The sequence below is a fragment of the Gorilla gorilla genome, chromosome 5 (assembly GCF_029281585.2).
Source record: "Gorilla gorilla gorilla isolate KB3781 chromosome 5, NHGRI_mGorGor1-v2.1_pri, whole genome shotgun sequence".
Taxonomy (NCBI): Eukaryota; Metazoa; Chordata; class Mammalia; order Primates; family Hominidae; genus Gorilla; species Gorilla gorilla.
The window spans coordinates 70169910-70187872 of NC_073229.2; the positions used below are offsets into that span (position 1 = coordinate 70169910).

At 42.6% G+C, this 17963-nt stretch overlaps 1 protein-coding gene across 1 annotated transcript in view; it reads left to right on the forward strand.

Annotated features, from left to right (window-relative positions):
- PAQR8 (progestin and adipoQ receptor family member 8) overlaps positions 1 to 16213 on the forward strand; it is a 45925-nt gene extending 29712 nt beyond the window's left edge. Inside the window, exon 2 of the mRNA XM_031011816.3 lies at positions 11601 to 16213. Within this exon, the coding sequence (XP_030867676.1) occupies positions 11637 to 12716 (1080 nt within the window). The 5' untranslated portion in view covers positions 11601 to 11636 and the 3' untranslated portion in view covers positions 12717 to 16213. The remainder of the gene's footprint in view (positions 1 to 11600) is intronic.
- Positions 16214 to 17963: the final 1750 nt, after the last annotated feature.

Sequence of the window (17963 nt, forward strand, 5' to 3'; positions counted from 1 at the left end):
TATAAAGATCAGTATGAGCCCAGAGTTCTCTCACTTAATGACTATGGAGATCCTGAGGCATGTGAGACTGTTTCCAACTCCACCTCTGGCTCAAAGGCTGCTTAATGCACAGTTCCAGTCCTTATAAATGGACACCAAGTTGTCATTTTGGCTGCTATTCCTTTACAGCCATTTATAGTTATGCAGTGATGTGTGAAGCTGGGCTTCTGTGAATTCTGGAAGCATTTCTTTTGCCTTTGATAGGAATTGCTGCTCATTTGTCCTCTATCCAACAACCAGCAGGTCACTTTCCTACCATCTGTGTGAGTCCCACACACACTGACATGAAGTGATGTCACAGGATCTGTTTGTTGGTGATTTCAGCATGCTGCTTGATGTTCAGTACAAAGCAAAACATAGCCCAGATGAATTACAGAATTTTACAGTATTAGAGCTTATATAGATTACACCCCCATCTTAAGGACAAGGGCACCAAGGCATAGAGAGGTTGAATAATTTGCTTAAAAATCACTTAGAGCACTTTGGGAGGCCTAGGCAGGCAGATTGCCTGAGCTCAGGAGTTCGAAACCAGCCTGGGCAACACGGTGAAACCCCGTCTCTACTAAAATACAAAAAAAATTAGCTGGGTGTGGCAGTGTGCACCCTTAGTCCCAACTACTCAGGAGGCTGAGGCGGGAGAATTGCTTGAACCCAGGAGGCGGAAGTTACAATGAGGCAAGATCGCGCCACTGCATTCCAGCCTGGGTGACAGAGCGAGACTCCATCTCAAAAAAAAAAAAAAAAAAAAAACTGTCACATAGTGATAGAGCTAGAACGAAACATTGGGACTTCTAATTTCTTGCCCAGTGTTCTTTCCAGGGAATCAGCTATTCCAAGTTTGTGGTAGATTCACATAGCATCCTTGTAATAGGTCAGGAAACACTGCTGCTTTGGAGTGCTTCTATTTGTCATCCAGATAAAATGTCTTCAGTACCAAACAATGCCATTTTCCCAAATATGGAGCTTTTCTTTAATTCCCCACTTTGTTAATTTGGGAAAGGCTTTTTAGGTAGCTTGCTGTATGCATAGCAGATTTAGTGATCTCATTGTCATTGTGCTTTCCACTAGTAGGTTGATAAATGACCTCAGGTTTATGATTGGAATATCTCACTACACCAGTTCTGTAAAGCTAGCCACAACAAACCATGTGCCTCTTTAATATGAAAGAGGCCCATCAGATTTATGATCATATTTATCTGGGCTAGTAGACCTATTTGGATTATTTGATAGATTCCACTCAGATTTTGTGGAAGTCACATTTTATTCTCTTAGGGAGTATTGGAATCTGATTTACAAGTAAACTCAGTGTCAAAGATCTGAGAAACTTTGCAGTACTGATTGTTTTTGTAAGGTCAACTGCAAGTTATCTTTGTTAATGAAGCAAAGCAGTATTGCAGCAGCATATTTGAAGTTGTATATCAAAAAATGTTGGGGTTTAGTCATAGAGGGCATTTTTTGAGGCATAGTGGTTAAGAACGCAGACTTTAGAGTCAACTGGTTAGTTACCTCCTGGATCTATCACATACTGTGCAGCCTTGGACAAGTTATGTAATCTCTCTGTGACTGTTTCCTTATCTGTGAAATGGGAATGATAATAGTACTGGTGTCAGGTATTGTTGGGAAGTTTAAATAAGTTAATATTTTCAAAGCACCCAAAACACTGTCTGGTATGTGCTAAACATCATATAAGTGTTTGATACTATTATTCTGACACTTTGTCTCTCTTTTTTTTTTTTTTTGAGATGGCGTCTTTCTCTGTTGTCCAGGCTGGAGTGTAGTGGCATAACCATGGCTCACTGTAGCCTCAACCTCCTGGGCTCAAGTGATCCTCACACCTCAGCATCCTGAGTAATTGGGACTACAGGTGTGCGCCACCATGCCTGGCTAATTTTTAAATTTAGAGATAGAGTCTTGCTGTGTTGCCAAGGCTGGTCTTGAACTCCTGGGCTCAAGCTATCCTCCCCATTCAGCTTCCCAAAGTGCTGGGATTACAGGTGTGAGCCACTGTACCTGGTCGATTTGGACACTTTCCATTCATTCATTCATTTGTTCATTCAGTGATTTCTTGGAATATCAATGTGATAGGCACAATGCTAATGATAAAAATATTCTCAGCCCTCAAAGGATCTTGCAGTTTAGTGGTCAGAGAGACATGTAATGCAAACCATGTAGGCATACAGTAAGGAAAGTCCTATAATGAAGGACTATAAGTGCAGTGGCAGTTAGGTGAAGGAGCACCTGAGGGGAAGCCTTCACAGGGTCCACTTGAGATGGGACATGAAGCATGAGTAGGAGTTGGCCAGTGGACATCAGTGGTGTGGGCATTCCAGGCATGCATAGAAGCACGAAGTCCTGAGAGGATGGCAGAATAACTGGAACACAAAGTGTCAGAGTGGGAGATGCTTTGGGGACAGTTAAAGAGATGCACAGGTAGGGACCAGGAAGGCCTCCTGTATCCTACAGAGGTTCCTGTGAGAGATAATAAGGACTCAAATTCAGACGGGCCAGTGAGAGGGAACCCAGCAGATGGAGGAGATGGCCAGGAGCAGTGAGTGCAGTGACACGGTTACACCTGTTTCTCAGGTGATAGGAGACGTGCCCAGGTGCTGCTCTGCTTATCGATATAGTTCCTCTCTGAAAGTGAAATGGTCTCTTATGGGTACTTGACGTATTTTTACTGTGTTTTCAGGGGATAACAACTGTCACCAAAAACGTGTCATTTCATTGTTTTATTGAAAGTTACTGAAAAGGAAATGCATTTTAGGTAGTTTCCATCAGTCAGAACTACGAAAACAAAACAAAACCTTAAGAATACAGATGATCCCCAACTTAGGATGGTGTAAAAGTGATACACATTCAATAGAAACCATACTTTGCATTTGGGGTTTTGATTTTTTCCAAGGCTAGTGATAGGTGGTGAAATACTCTAGCAATTCCGGGCAGCAGCAGTAACCTGCAGCTCCCAGTCAGCCATGTGATCTCAAAACAACCAATACCCTACAGTGTCCTCTGTTGCCAGATGACTTTCCCCACCTGTAGGCTAATGTGTGTGTTCTGAGCACATTTAAGGTAGTGTAGGCTAAGAGTGGTTAGGTTCAGTAGATGAGGTTCATTAAATGCATTTTCAACTTAAGACGTTTTCAACTTAACAATGGGTTTACTGGGCTATAACCCATCATATGTCAAGGAACATCTGTATTTAGCTTAGTTCTGTGATTTACTTTTAAAAAGAACGCCTAAATGCACAATTTTTGGCTAAAATGTCAAATTTTTAACCATGAACTTGGGATTTTTACCCCATTTTTCTCTTTCCATTAAAAAAAAATTTGAAAGACACTTCTAAGATAAATCTTTAAGATTAGATCCCAGCCGGGCACAGTGACTGACACCTGTAATCCCAACACTTTGGGAGGCTGAGGTGGGTGGGTCACCTGAGGTCAGGAGTTTGAGACAAGCCTGACTAATATGGTAAAATCCTGTCTCTACTAAAAATTCAAAAAATTAGCTGGGCATAGTGGCATGCACCTGCAGTTTAGTCCCAGCTACTTGGGAGGCTGAGACAGGAGAATTGCTTGAACCCGGGAGGCGGAGGTTGCAGTGAGCCAAGAGTGCACCATTGCACACCAGCCTGGGCGACACAGCGAGACTTTGTCTTAAAAAAAAAAAACAACAACAACAAAAAAAAAAAGATTAGATCCCTACATAATGCAAGGCATTATTCAACATTTTTTAACACTTTCTTATAAACATTAAGTGAATTCCTGGTACATATACTCAGTAAATAGAACTTTTAATTCCAATTCCATTATAATCTGACTCTAATTAAAAATCCTTAAAGGAGATAGGGGAGTTCAAATATCCCACTGCTCTAGATGTGTCCAAATGAATGTCCTCCATGGGCACTTCAAACTCAACATTTTCAAACATGTCTTTCAGCCCAGACTTGACCCAGGGAGGCAGTATTATGATGATTCCCAGAAGTGTTACAAAACAAATAATATTCCTTTTTGATTTTAAAAAATTGCATTAAAATCAATTATAAGGTAGAAAGTATGTGTGGATAGATTTATTTTTACTAAGTTATATCCTTCAGTGGGCTCTTTATTTGAAATATTACTAGGACTTTATGTGCATGTTTTGCCTCTTGAAAGTACTATTCCATTACTGACCATTTTGTTATTATTCATTCTGTTTTCTTCCTAAAAAGTGGATAGACAGGAAATCACCTCCTCCCACCCACCCACCCTTTTTTATGAGGACAAGGACACTGAGTAATTGATTGTCTTAGGCATAGCCACACACCTGAGTAGAGCAAATACTAACAGCCAGACTTCCTGACTCCCAAACCATTACTTCTTTTTTCCTTCACCTTTGCAGAAGAGAAAGAAATTGGTGCCATGAGCCTGGGCCTAAAGAACTGTTCATTCAGTAAATAATTATAAGGTGTCTTCTATATGCCAGATGTTATTTTCAACATGGGGACTTCTGCACCTAACAGTCCCTGCCTTTAAAGGAGCTGGTGGCTAATGGGAAAGTAAGTGGAGTAAACAAACGAACCCAGCTCCATGAATGAAGCAAACTGGGAGAGGCAAGGCCAGAGTCTAATGAAGGCTGGAGAGAGCCCTAAGCCAGTCTGGGAGTTAAGAAAAGCTTCCTGGCGGAGCCGACTTCTAGGTAGAGTGTTGAAAATGAGCCAGAGTTGCTGGGCTAGAGGGTACTGAGTTTGCATGCATGGGAGATAGAGTGTCAAGAACTCCCAATATTAAGAGTATTAAGATCTGGGCCAACAAATTGGCCTTAGAGGTATGGGCTCTGGGAGAGGAGGCTGGAATAGGAAGGAAAACAGAGAAAGGATCTGTTTGAATAATTATGGCTTAGAATTTGTATTGTAAACAAACAATGGTGAGCTGTTGAATTTTGAGGAGGGAATGATAATCAGATTCCCATTTTTAAACTGTTACCCGGAAGTGATTTGGAGAATGAAGTGAGGGTTGGGGATGTGAGTTAGGAGAGCCATTATTGATGATGAAAGGTCAGTTATGAGACTGCTATTGTAATCATTAACATAAGTTAATTTTGAAGACCTAAATTAAGGGAGAGCAGTAGAAATGGAAAGGGCAAATGGATTCCAGAAATGTTGAGATAAAATCAGCAAACCTCGATTCTGATTAGATGTAGGGGACGAGTCAAGTCTGGGTTGAAGGAAATGTCTGGAGATGAGTCTGAAGTGCCCATGGGGGACATTCTTTTGGACACATCTAGAGCAGTTGGGTATTTGAATTCAAACCTCAGAAAAGATCTGGTTGGAGGCAAATTTGGAAATCAGCGGATACAGGTGTAGCTGAAGCTAAGGGCCTGGGAGAAGTACCTGTCTGAGAGGCACTGTGGATGGTGAAAAGGGGGCAGATACCACAATTGACAGGGATGGTGGGAGAAGAAAGCCAAGGTGGGGCCAGAGAGGGTAGTGTCACTGTCACTTAAGCCAAGAGAGGAGGCATTGGTTAGCATCGGGAATCCTTGCAGAGCTCAGGGGAGATAAGCATTAAAACAGGGTAATAGTTTCACGGGAGAGAAATGACTCCCATTTCCTCTGTAACATCAAACCTAAACTTTCACTAATTCCACTGCACCTAGCCCACTCCCTTCCTCATTACTCCCCAGTAGCCCCTCTGCTCACAGACCTACCAGGAAGTCATACCATTCCTATGCTCTTATTTTGCCTCTTTGCTAGAATGCCCCAATTCTCACTTGTCTGAGCTCTATCCAGCCTTCTAGGGCTAACACAAGCCCACGTCCCCCCAACGCTGCCCCAGGATACTCCGAGTGTGTTCTCTTCTGTAGATCTATTTGTATTTCGCTCTAGTTTACACTTGTTTATGTGTGTCATCTGGTGTTGTTGGCTGTTGATTCATGAAGTTTGACTCTTCTAAGCTTCTTGAGGTAAAGGGTCTTATTGTATTCTTCCTCTGCAGCCTTTGTAGCCTGGAATAGTGTTGAATAGATAAACCTTGCTCTGAAAAAGATTTCTGGTTGATCAAAATTACAAGACTTGAGATTATCCAGTTAATAAAAATTCTTGAGGAAGATTTAAATTTCAGCTGTCCAGGAGTTCGAGTGAACCCTGTGCAAAGAAGATTGTTCTAAGGTAGAATCTTGGTCAGCTGATAGTCACATCAGGTTAGGTAGGAGGGTGTGGGAACAGAGGCCAGAAGTGAGGGAGGGGCTCTTACTCAGTGCAGCCACCTGGGAAGGCTGGGAGGCTTCAACATCATGATGACAATATGTGGTTTCCTCCAAAATGGGCTCAAATTTTACAGCTGGTCCTTTGAATCATGGAAGCATTGCCCATACCTGCTTGGTGAAAGTGAGGCCTAAGAGGGAGGGGGGCAGACCCCACTTGACAGTGGTTTCTGAAGTTAATGATGATAAAAGAATTATAACTCATGGTACCATTTTTGTAGCTGTGTTAGCTGCTCTCAAAGGGAGAATTTCATGGCAGGGGAAGAGGTGGTTGCTAAGGAAATGACAGAGAGGGGGAAAAAAAGAAAACAACCCAAACCCTCTTTCTGACCACAAGTTTAGAATTTTTCTTTTCTTTCTTTCTTTCTTTTTTTTTTTTGAGGCAGAATTTCACTCTTGTTGCCCACGCTGGAGTGCAATGGCGTGATCTTGGCTCACTGCAACCTCCACCTCTCCGGTTCAAGTGATTCTCCTGCCTCAGCCTTCTGAGTAGTTGGGATTACAGGAGCCTGCTAACACACCCAGCTAATTTTTTGTATTTTTAGTAGAGACGGGGTTTCACTATATTGGCCAGGCTGGTCTCGAACTTCTGACCTCAGGTGAACTGCCCACCTCAGCCTCCCAAAGTGCTGGGATTACAGGTGTGAGCCACCGCGCCTGACCTTAGAATTTTTCATGACCTTGCACTACCAAAGGGAAATTTAAGTCCTTTCTTGTTGTTGTTTTTGAGATGAAGTCTCGCTTTGTCACCCAGGCTGGAGTACAGTGGCACGATCTCGGCTCACTGCAACCTCCTCCTCCTGGGTTCAAGTGATTCTCCTGCCTCAGCCTCCCTAGTAGCTGGGATTACAGGCACCGGCCACCATGCCCAGCTAATTTTTGTATTTTTAGTAGAGATGGTGTTTCAACATGTTGGTCAGGGTGGTCCCGAACTCCTGACCTCAAGCAGTCCACCCACCTCAGCCTCCCAAAGTGCTGGGATTACAGGCGTGAGCCACTGCCCATGGCTGGGAAATTTAAGCCCTTTTTACCCTCAGAGGACAGATCTTTGCAACCCTCTCATTCCTGAGAGGTAAGGAATCATATTCTGAGTTAGAGCCCATGGTGGTTGTATCCCTGGACTCTCAGGTTCCTTTGTGGCTATTGGGTTACACACTCCAGGGGGTGGAGTTATTAAGAAGACCCTGAGATCTCTGTGGCTGCATTTTAAAGATCTCATTTGTAAGGGAAATGATGATTCTGCCAATTTCTCTCCCCTTGTGCACCTTTTCTTTTGAAGTTAAAGTTAATATCCTTTTGGACTTGTACCTCTCTGCTTCTTAGTTCTATAAATCTCTTCCTAGTTTATTTTCTGAAAGAGTGAAGTAGAAATAATTTCCAGAAAATAACTTGTCAACATAAAGTCATGAGGGAGGCTGTGATATGAGAACTAGAAGGAACTGTCAGAGCTCTGCAGTCATGGTCTTCTGCAGACCAATAATAAGGCAGTATCATGTTCCGTCCTTTCTCCCTCAGAACAGACAGATGCCAGTTAGTTCCCAGGTCTGAATTGTGCTCTCTTCCAATCGCTAAACTACTAAAACCCAAAGTTTTAGTCTTTAGAAATTCAGTTGAGTTGTCAGTTTATAAGAACCTGCTATGTGATGGATACGCTATTTTAAGGATATGAAGATTAGTAGGAATTGTGTGGTTATATATTATTTAACTCTGGATGCAGGAATCGTCTGATTGGTTTGGGTTCCCAAAGATGAGAGAAACAGCCTTGATTTTAGACAGCATGCAGACAGGGATATTGGGAGCATCTTTGGGGATTCCTTCTTCTATAGTCACTGGGGTTATACCCAGTGACTCACCTTGATTTCTCCCAGCCATAAAATCAGACTGGTAATTTCATCTGGTTTGCTCTCTACTTCACAAGAGGTAGTAGAAGACTATATCTAAAGAATAGAGCACTTTAATTCCCCAGAACTCCAACAAGCCCAGCACCCCCAGATTATATGTTGCTAACAGCAACAGGGCAACTTGAGAAGTTATCCCACATCCCAGGCCCATTCCTGTAGTTCGTCCACCAAGGTCAGTTGGAGAAACTTCCATCCAGAACTGAACTCTCAGGCACTCGGATCCCTCTGCTGGCTGATAGCAGAAGCACCACTTAGCTTTTTCTTTTCTTTTTGTTTTCAAATGAATTCAGGTATTCTAATTAGCATTTTCTTTCTCTCTCCCACACTCCTTCTTTCTGTGTTTCTCTTTCTGGCTGACTGTAATCCTTAATACACTTCTCTTGGTGTCTTTAATTCCTACATTGACCTTGAGTTCATAGCCCATTCCTGGTAGAAGACCACTGTCTAATGGGTGCTGGCTAAATGAATGTCTCAATACAGGGTTACAGGGGCTGCCATAGAAATAGGTTCAAGGTATGGAGGGGACATTAGGCCCTGAACTCATGAATGATTCCTGCATCTCATATCAGTGATGGTCATAATAATGGCAAGTAGTTATGCAGACTTCGAACCAAGCACTTTGTTAAACACTTTACAGGCATTATGTCATATAGTTCTTTTTCAGCCCTGTAAGGCAGCTTCTCTGTCATTTACTCCACAGATAACAAAGCTCAGGCTGGATTCATGCAGCTTGTTGATGGTGAGGCTCAGGATGTGAGCTCAGATCTCTCTGGCACCAATGTCATAACTGCAAACTACAATGACTTCAGATACTGCAGGCTTTCCAAGCTCATATCTTGGCAGAAGTTCTTTGACCTTGCTCTCTGCCTAGAAGTCTCTTCCGCCTTTATCTTTTCTCAGGAATTCTGATTTTTCCTTCAAGATTCAGTTCAGGGTCACTTCAAGAGGGCTATACCCCCATCCTTTCCCTGTTTTGGTTGTTTGCTGAGACCTCCGTGAACCAGTGTTTGTCTCTAATGGAGCACTTATTGCACATTTTTGTGTTGATTCCCCTACATGTCTGTCTCCCCAGTAAACTTTGATCTCTTTGAAGACAGGAAGTGTATCTTACCAGTCTTTGTATCCCTAGTACCTAGTACCTAGCACAGAGCCCAGCTCATAGCAATGAAAATGACAACAATATTTCACATTTACGACGCACTTACCTTGGGCTGGGCAGAGTGCTAAGCACTTCATTTTTTAGACCCTCTCATTTAACTATCACACAACCCATATAATATATAGAATTATGAAGAAACTGAGGCTGAGAGAATTCTATAACTTGCCCAAGGTCACCCCAGTAAGTGGCAAAACTGGAGCTTGACTCCAGGTCTCCCTGAACTTCTTTACATTTTATTAATTTTCATGCCCTACACTTTTTTACCTGATTAGGTATTTTTTCTCTTCCAATATTGATTGAGACGTATGAGTAGGAATTACATTTTCTTTGCTAAAATTAGTAAGCACCTTGAACAGTACTTGCTGTATGTGCTCCAGTACTTGCTGTATGTGCTTGCTGTATGTGCTCCATTTAGATAAATCAGATATTAAATTTTTCTGAAGAAAAAAGCTTGGGAAACATAATTACGTAAGGTAACTAGAAATGATCAAAATCTATTTCTTTTCCTAGCAACTTCAGATGAAATTTTGCAGCAGTTTTTGTGAAATATTTTATGAAATAATTGCTGTATTCGTCTGTCACCGAGAAATACAAGTGTAAGTTAAGCATTTCTGAAGCCTGAAAGTCACCGAGTACAGTTTTAATTACCCAAGAGAAGTAAATCTAAAACTACTTGCTTTTCAGAGCATAATTTAAAAAATGAACAACAGTCTTTGCAATTAGATTTTATGTTAAATTTAGGTCACATGTTAATTTTAACTGTTAGGATATCCTAGAATGTGCATTGTTCTTTACCAACCTAGCTGATGAGTCAATTTGCCTGTCTTAAATATGAGGCTTACTCAGTTGCTCACCTCATATTTTCAAAGTACCAGTGAAATTAGTGGATAGTTTAAGATTAGGTAGGTGCTAAAGAAATACAGTCTATCGTTAGCTATATCAATATTTGTAATTCTTATACTTCAATATGATATTTCATGCTATTAAAGCCTGTTTATTACATTTTAATATCGAGAAAAGCCCATATCCTTTAAAGGTTACCTTACTTATAATTAAATCTTGATAATCATTAAGTCATTGATATTACTAAATTATGTTAGGGTAGCTCACATTTCCATTTTACAAGATGTAACTTTGCCTCACACTGACTGTAGTAAACATAGAATATTGGGACAGGCCAGGCATGGTGGCTTAACGCCTGTAATTCCAGCACTTTTGGAGGATAAGGTGGGAAGATCATTTGAGGTTAGAAGTTCGAGACCAGCCTGGCCAACATGGTGAAACCCCATCTCTACTAAAAATACAAAAATTAGCTGGGTGTGGTGGTGCACGCCTGTAATACCAGCTACTTGGGAGGCTGAGGCAGGAGAATTGCTTGAACCCGGGAGACGGAAGTTGCAGTGAACCAAGATTGCGCCACTGCATTCCAGCTGGGCGACAGAGCAAGACCCTGTTTCAAAAAAAAAAAAAAGCTTTGGGAGGCCGAGATGGGCGGATCACCTGAGGTCGGGCATTCCAGACCAGCCTGACCAACATGGAGAAACCCCATCTCTACTAAAAATACAAAATTAGCCAGGGGTGGTGGCACATGCCTGTAATCCCAGCTACTTGGGAGGCTGAGGCAGGAGAATTGCTTGAACCCGGGAGGCGGAGGTTGTGGTGAGCCGAGATGGCGCCATTGCATTCCAGCCTGGGCAACAAGAGTGAAACTCTGTCTCAAAAAAAAAAAAAAAAAGAAAGAAAGAAAAAAAAGAATATTGGGACAGTCAGGGATCTTGGTCCAACTCCATTATTCTACAGATAAATTAAAGGAAGCTCAAAGAAGCTGTCTGCAGCTCTTTGCTTCCTCTACTGTACCAGAAAGCCACGTTGCATTAAAATAACCACGGATCTTAGCCGGCCTGGTGGCTCACGCCTGTAATCTCAACACTTGGGGAGGCTGAGGAGGGAGGAGTGCTTGAGCCCAGGAGTTTGGGCCCAGCCTGCTGTACATAGCGACACCCCTGTCTCTACAACAACAGCAGCAACAAAAAATTATCCGGGCGTGTTGGCGTGCACCTATGGTCCTAGCTACTCTGGAGGATCACCTGAACCCAGGAATTAGAGGTTGCAATGAGCTGTGATCATGCCACTGCACTCTAGCCTGGGCGACAGAGTGATACCCCGTCTCAAAAGAAAAGAAAATAGCCATAGTTCCTTGTCCGTCTTAGCTGCATTCGTGTCTCACTGCGGCTTTGCCAATTTTCCTTTCTTTTCCTCAGGTTGCATCCCCGTCCTGAGGGCGCGGCACGGAGTGCATGCGGGCCGCGGCCATGACGACCGCCATCTTGGAGCGCCTAAGCACCCTGTCGGTCAGCGGGCAGCAGCTGCGCCGCCTGCCCAAGATCCTGGAGGATGGGCTTCCCAAGATGCCTTGCACTGTCCCGGAAACGGATGTGCCCCAGCTCTTCCGGGAGCCTTACATCCGCACCGGCTACCGCCCTACGGGGCACGAGTGGCGCTACTACTTCTTCAGCCTCTTTCAGAAACACAACGAGGTGGTCAACGTCTGGACCCATTTACTGGCAGCCCTGGCCGTCCTCTTGCGATTCTGGGCCTTTGCCGAGGCTGAGGCCTTGCCATGGGCGTCTACCCACTCCCTGCCTCTGCTCCTCTTCATCCTGTCGTCAATCACTTACCTCACCTGCAGCCTTCTGGCCCACCTGCTGCAGTCCAAGTCAGAGCTCTCCCACTACACCTTCTACTTTGTGGACTATGTTGGCGTGAGCGTTTACCAATATGGCAGTGCTTTGGCTCATTTCTTCTACAGCTCTGACCAGGCCTGGTATGACCGGTTCTGGCTTTTCTTCTTGCCAGCAGCTGCCTTCTGTGGCTGGTTATCTTGTGCTGGCTGTTGCTATGCCAAATATCGTTACCGGAGGCCTTATCCAGTCATGAGGAAGATCTGTCAAGTGGTGCCAGCAGGTCTGGCTTTTATCCTAGACATCAGCCCTGTGGCACACCGTGTGGCGCTCTGTCACCTGGCTGGCTGCCAGGAGCAAGCAGCCTGGTACCACACCCTCCAGATCCTCTTCTTCCTGGTTAGCGCTTATTTCTTCTCCTGCCCGGTGCCTGAGAAGTACTTCCCGGGTTCCTGTGACATCGTGGGCCATGGGCATCAGATCTTCCATGCATTTCTGTCCATCTGCACGCTCTCCCAGCTGGAGGCCATCCTCCTGGACTACCAGGGGCGGCAGGAGATCTTCCTGCAGCGCCATGGACCCCTGTCTGTCCACATGGCCTGCCTCTCCTTCTTCTTCCTGGCTGCCTGCAGTGCTGCCACCGCAGCCCTTCTGAGGCACAAAGTCAAGGCCAGACTGACCAAGAAAGATTCCTGAGGCTGGCAAGTGGGGCAACGTGTGGAGGAAGCCCCTCATAATTTGGAGAAAACGTGATACAATAGAAGCTGACTTTTAAGGGATTGGCTTTTAAATTAATACATATATCCAAGGATATGTTATAGCTGCAGTGTTTGAAAGCCAAAGGATTTAAGAGTTTTGTTGTTGATAAAAGGAATACTCCTTTTCCTTTTGGATCATAGCTTAACAAGGCACAGGAAGGGAAGGGATCTTGACTAAGATTCATGATACATTGAATTAAGGAGAATCATCTTCATGCCTGAAATTTTAGCAAAATTCCGACTGTGGCCTCCAGGGGCAATTCCTAAAAGCTGAATGGATAATAAAATTGGACTGGAAAGTAAGTAGGTGGCTGGTCCTCATCCTGTTGGAATGGCTATCCTACTACGCTGTTCTTTGGTAATGGAATAAATTGACCCAAGGACTGAATTTCATTTGGATTTCAAGTTGTCCAGAGTGGAAAAGCCTTCAAGATGACATAATGAATTACTCAGTTCATCTGATTTCTGGTCCCTCCTTTCTCGACAACTATAATACTAACCCTTTTCTCAGGATAACTGTCTACCTGGCAGTTTTCTCTGAAGTGCTGTTCACGCCCATCCCTACCTTGCATGGTAATATAAAGGACTAGGAAGCAGTCATACTTCCAGGAAATGCTTGGATTCATGTGGACATTCAGGAAGCTTATTCTCATATAATACTAATCTAAACAGTACTAGAAATTACAGTGCCAAGAGCCACCAGGAGGCCCAGCCAATAAGCATAGATACTATATGGTATCATGGGACCCGTCTATTTTTTACCAGTGGACTACAGAATTACTTGAGAGTTATCAGGGCTGCCTAACAGACCAGGAGATCTGGGGGTTGCACCAGGGAATCTCCATATTTGACCAGCATGTTTTAAAAGCTCTTGGTAGGATTAGTTGGTTCTAAGGATCCCTCTAGGGACCTCATTATTTCAAGAGGAACCCAAAGTCCAGCCTCCTACATAGATGCTGCCCCACGAAGGACCCACAAAACTAACCTAGTTCAGGGTTCTCAGGCAGGCAGTTCTGCCTCAGCTTAGAGCAGAACCCATAAAATACTCAAGTACTGGGATAGGCAAGCATGTGTGTTTACTGTGGATTGGTCCCTGAAGGCTCCTTTGGGTGAGAACATGTGAACCAGGCACCCTGGTTTGTTTGGAGCATTGCTGCCCAGAAGCTTCTATGGGATAGGTAGTGCTTGGGATTGATGTGTTGTGGCCATGCAGCCCTTCCTGAGGATTGACTTCTGCACTAATCCAGTGAAGGAGGCTGCGTCAAAAGAAGGGCTCAGAAGCCCTCTTTTCAGAGGCAATGATTCCTGTCAGTATGAGGTCCCTTAGTTACTAAAAAGGGACGTGATTTAACTCCAGTTTGATGAACCTCCTCCGAGTTTACTTTATTGTCTTCAAATCTTTTGTTTTCTTCCTTTTTGTGAGATTTGTGGGTTTTGTGCCTTATAAATGGAAATGTATGAACACAATATATGCTCATGTAGAATTTTCTGTTCTGGGTTATTGGGATAAGAAAAAATATATATTGCTCTTCAACTAGTGAATGAAAGAAACTTCAGAAAGCTAGAATTGCTTATCAATCAAAAGACTTTCTCAATCTGTATTTTGGCCACAAACAAACATATTCAACTGAAGCTTTCCAATAATCTTTATATCAAGAAAGCATGCGTCTTGTCAGCTACATTGTTTTCTTAGATGGATTTCTCCTGTTAATCCTCAAATATCTGAACTTCTGTGTTACCCAAGTGTCTTATACAAGCTTCTGGTGTCTAGGACAAATTTATGGCAAATAAAATTAGCAAAACTGAACTGGGTTGAACTGAACAAGAGGATGGGGGAATTGTGCAAATACGTTGTTAGTAGAAGGTCAATTTAAAATAGGGACTAGAAATTGTTTGAACTTTTCTTTATTACGGATTCAAAGACTATTATTTTGAACGTTGGAAGGAGAAGGGAGGGAAGAGAGCAGAAGGGAAGAAGGTGTAAGTCAAGCTCTTGAATATAACTGGTGGTATTGTGGGCAGAGATCTTTAGTTCAAATCCACGTATTTTTTAAAAGAGAGAACCGGAGGTAGAGCAATGATCAGATGGGTGCACAGACCAGTGCCAATCTGAACATTGTTAATGGCCTGTGACATGATGAGCACAGGAACAGGCATGAAGATATTGCCATACAATTTTAATTTATACAAGTATTGGCCCCTCAAGTGGTTGGAAATTTTTTTTTTTAATCTCTTTTTCTGAGACAGGGTCTTACTCTGTCACCCAGGCTGGAGTGCAGTGATGCAATCACGGCTCACTGCAGCCTCGACCTCCCCAGCTCAAGCAATCCTCCCACCTCAGCCTCCTAAGTACCTGGTACTACAGGCGCATGCCACCACACCTGGCTAATTTTTGCATTTTTTGTAGAGACAGGGTTTTGCCACGTTGCTTAGGCTGGTCTTGAACTCCTGAACTCAAGTGATCCGCCCACCTCAGCCTCCCAAAGTGTTGGGATTACAGACATTAGCCATCACGCCTACCCTAGAAACAGTTTTTTAATAGGAGATATTTGAGAGGCATTGAGGTAGGAGACTCTATGACATGCCCTCAGAATATCAGAATCTTCTTAGAAATAAACTAGGAAATGCAGATGTTTTTAACTACTCAGACTTCTGAGGAATTAATCCTTTTAAAACATTTTTGTTAAAGTTAGTGTATCAGTAACAAACAGACCTAGTTTAAAAGGAATAATCAACAATTTTATAAAGGAGATGGCTTATTCCACCATAGCCCCTCCAACATATCTACTGGAAATTCTGCTAGTTAACTTTATCTCTCTCTCTCTTAATTTAGACTTTCAACCTATGAAAATGTAAATACCTTTGAAAAAACTAAACTATCAGTCATTTACATCTTCTCATGAATGAAATGCAGTGTAGGGAGAGGAGATGGCAGGACACAGCAAACGGGACACATTTGCCTGCTTCTGTCTTGCCTAATTCTTCCTGACCTGTATTTACTGATGAGTAATAATACTTGTAAGACTCTAGGGGTTCATTTCCCATTTCAGCGGAAAGTACTTCACTCAACAACAATATTTTCAAGAGTCTTCTACTGGAAGCTAGAAAGAAATAGGAATTTAAGTCCTTATAATGAAGGTAGTTATTCCTGCCTGTGTTGCCCACTTGTTCACAAAAAGTACCTTTATGCTTGAAAACATTAGGTTCTTTGGTTACTGCACTGTAGTTTCAAATGGATCCTCCAGATGGCATTCATGTCTTACTCAGAAAGGGCACTGCCATTGTCCCCAAGGCTTCTGTCTACTAATTCTATTGGTCTTGTGTTTTGCTTGATTGCTTGGCAAAAAAAAAAAAAAAAAAAAAAAAAATGGAGCTATTTTCTGTCTATATAAATCTACTTATATGAATAACCATTAAAGTGATTTTGTATATGCATTGTTGTAGTGTCAGCAGTTTAAAGAAACAGCTACTTTGTTTCTTTGACAAGGTCTTAACAAGGACTACCTTGAAGAGGCCCCCTCTGAAAGGTTTTATTTATACAAACCTTGTCAGGAAAAGGAGGTCAGGACACTCTCTCTACCAAGAAGCAGGAAAGTATAAAAACTTTTTAAAAATCTCCATGCCCTATCCCCCATACACATATCCCCCATACACACACCCTAATACCTACTTGTGAGTAGAACAAATTGCTTCCCCACAAAATGCTATGAAGTTGATTTCTCTGAAGATTTCAATGTAATTAAATAAATATTCCTAGTTTCATAGATAATAGTGTAAAAGATTTCAAAATTTTTAATTCATTGGCTACAATTTTATAAATGTAAAAATTATGAATTATACTATGATTTAACTATAGCAGGTAGTACAATGTACGTATTGTGAAATGTGGCATCTATTAACCAACTAATTACGTAGCCTTCAAAGTTAGATCGAAAGAGATGTGTAAAAGGTGATTCTCTAGGCACTGCTGAAGCTGCAACTGCAGCTTCAGGCTATAGTACTATCACAATCACTAAGAAAACAGCATTTCTATGGCTAGAGGCTCCACTGGTCCAATTATGGTTGTCACTCTTGCCCAAACCCTTTTTTTCACCAGGAGGGGCCCCAGGCAGTTTGAAAATGCTTCTGTTGTTACTGTTACTAGTTTAACCACTCTTCAGTTATTAATTTAGCAAGAATTTATTGAGCACCTATTGGTGAAAGGTACCACCTTGGCTCTGGAGACACCAGTGGAAAAACACACTCTGTGGGCAGAGAGTCTGCCGTCTGCTAAATGAGGACCAGCATCTTTTCCTTGGGCCATGAGGGTCCCTCTCCCCGGATCGTGGTTCCAATCACAGCCTGAGGGCCAGGAGGCTGGGACCTGGTTTGGGCCAGAACTTCTTCATAAGGATTAAACCCTCTCTCCTCTTTACCTCCAGAGGTTGGAAACATCTTCCCCTGTAGCAAGGCAGTCACCTTAAAGCTGCCTCTACTTCCCGTTACTCCTGCTACTTCTCCGATCCTTCTCACTACCCTCCAGTTGTTTTAACTCAGTCCTGGGGATCCTTGACACATCCAGACAGAGAGAGAAGCCCTAAATTTCCATAAGCAGTAGAGACTTCCCAGGTACATAAAGTCCCATCCTTCAAGGAAGAGGATGTGTGGTTCCAACCTGAGTATAGGTTCCTAACTTGGTAAGTTGAAAACAGCATGCTGCACTCTGGCTACCTCCTTAAAACAATAACCATATCCTTTGTGGAATTATTATAGAAGTAATTTAACATGGAAGGAAAATCATTGCATTAAAAATATAATTCATTTAAATATTAACTTTGGGAGCATATCTATCTATGGTAAGGGCTTTTCTTACATAACAGGATTCTCACTGGAAGAGGTATTCACTATATTTTAAGATTCCAGGAGGCCTGGACCATATGGAAGGCTACAGAATAACAGCTCAAATTTTATTGTGCATTATGATTTCTAAAACATTTCCACATCAATATGAGCTTCTAAACTGTATGAGGTAAGTAAGGCCAAACAGGTCTCCATTGAACTAGGAAACACTAGAAAGGTCAAGTGACTGGTTTGAAGCCACACAACTAGTTATAATGTTTAAACTCATTTTTCCTTCAGATAAATTCATGGTCCAGCTAATCAGAAACATCAGCACCAAATACTTGCAGAGCTTTTTACAGCAAAT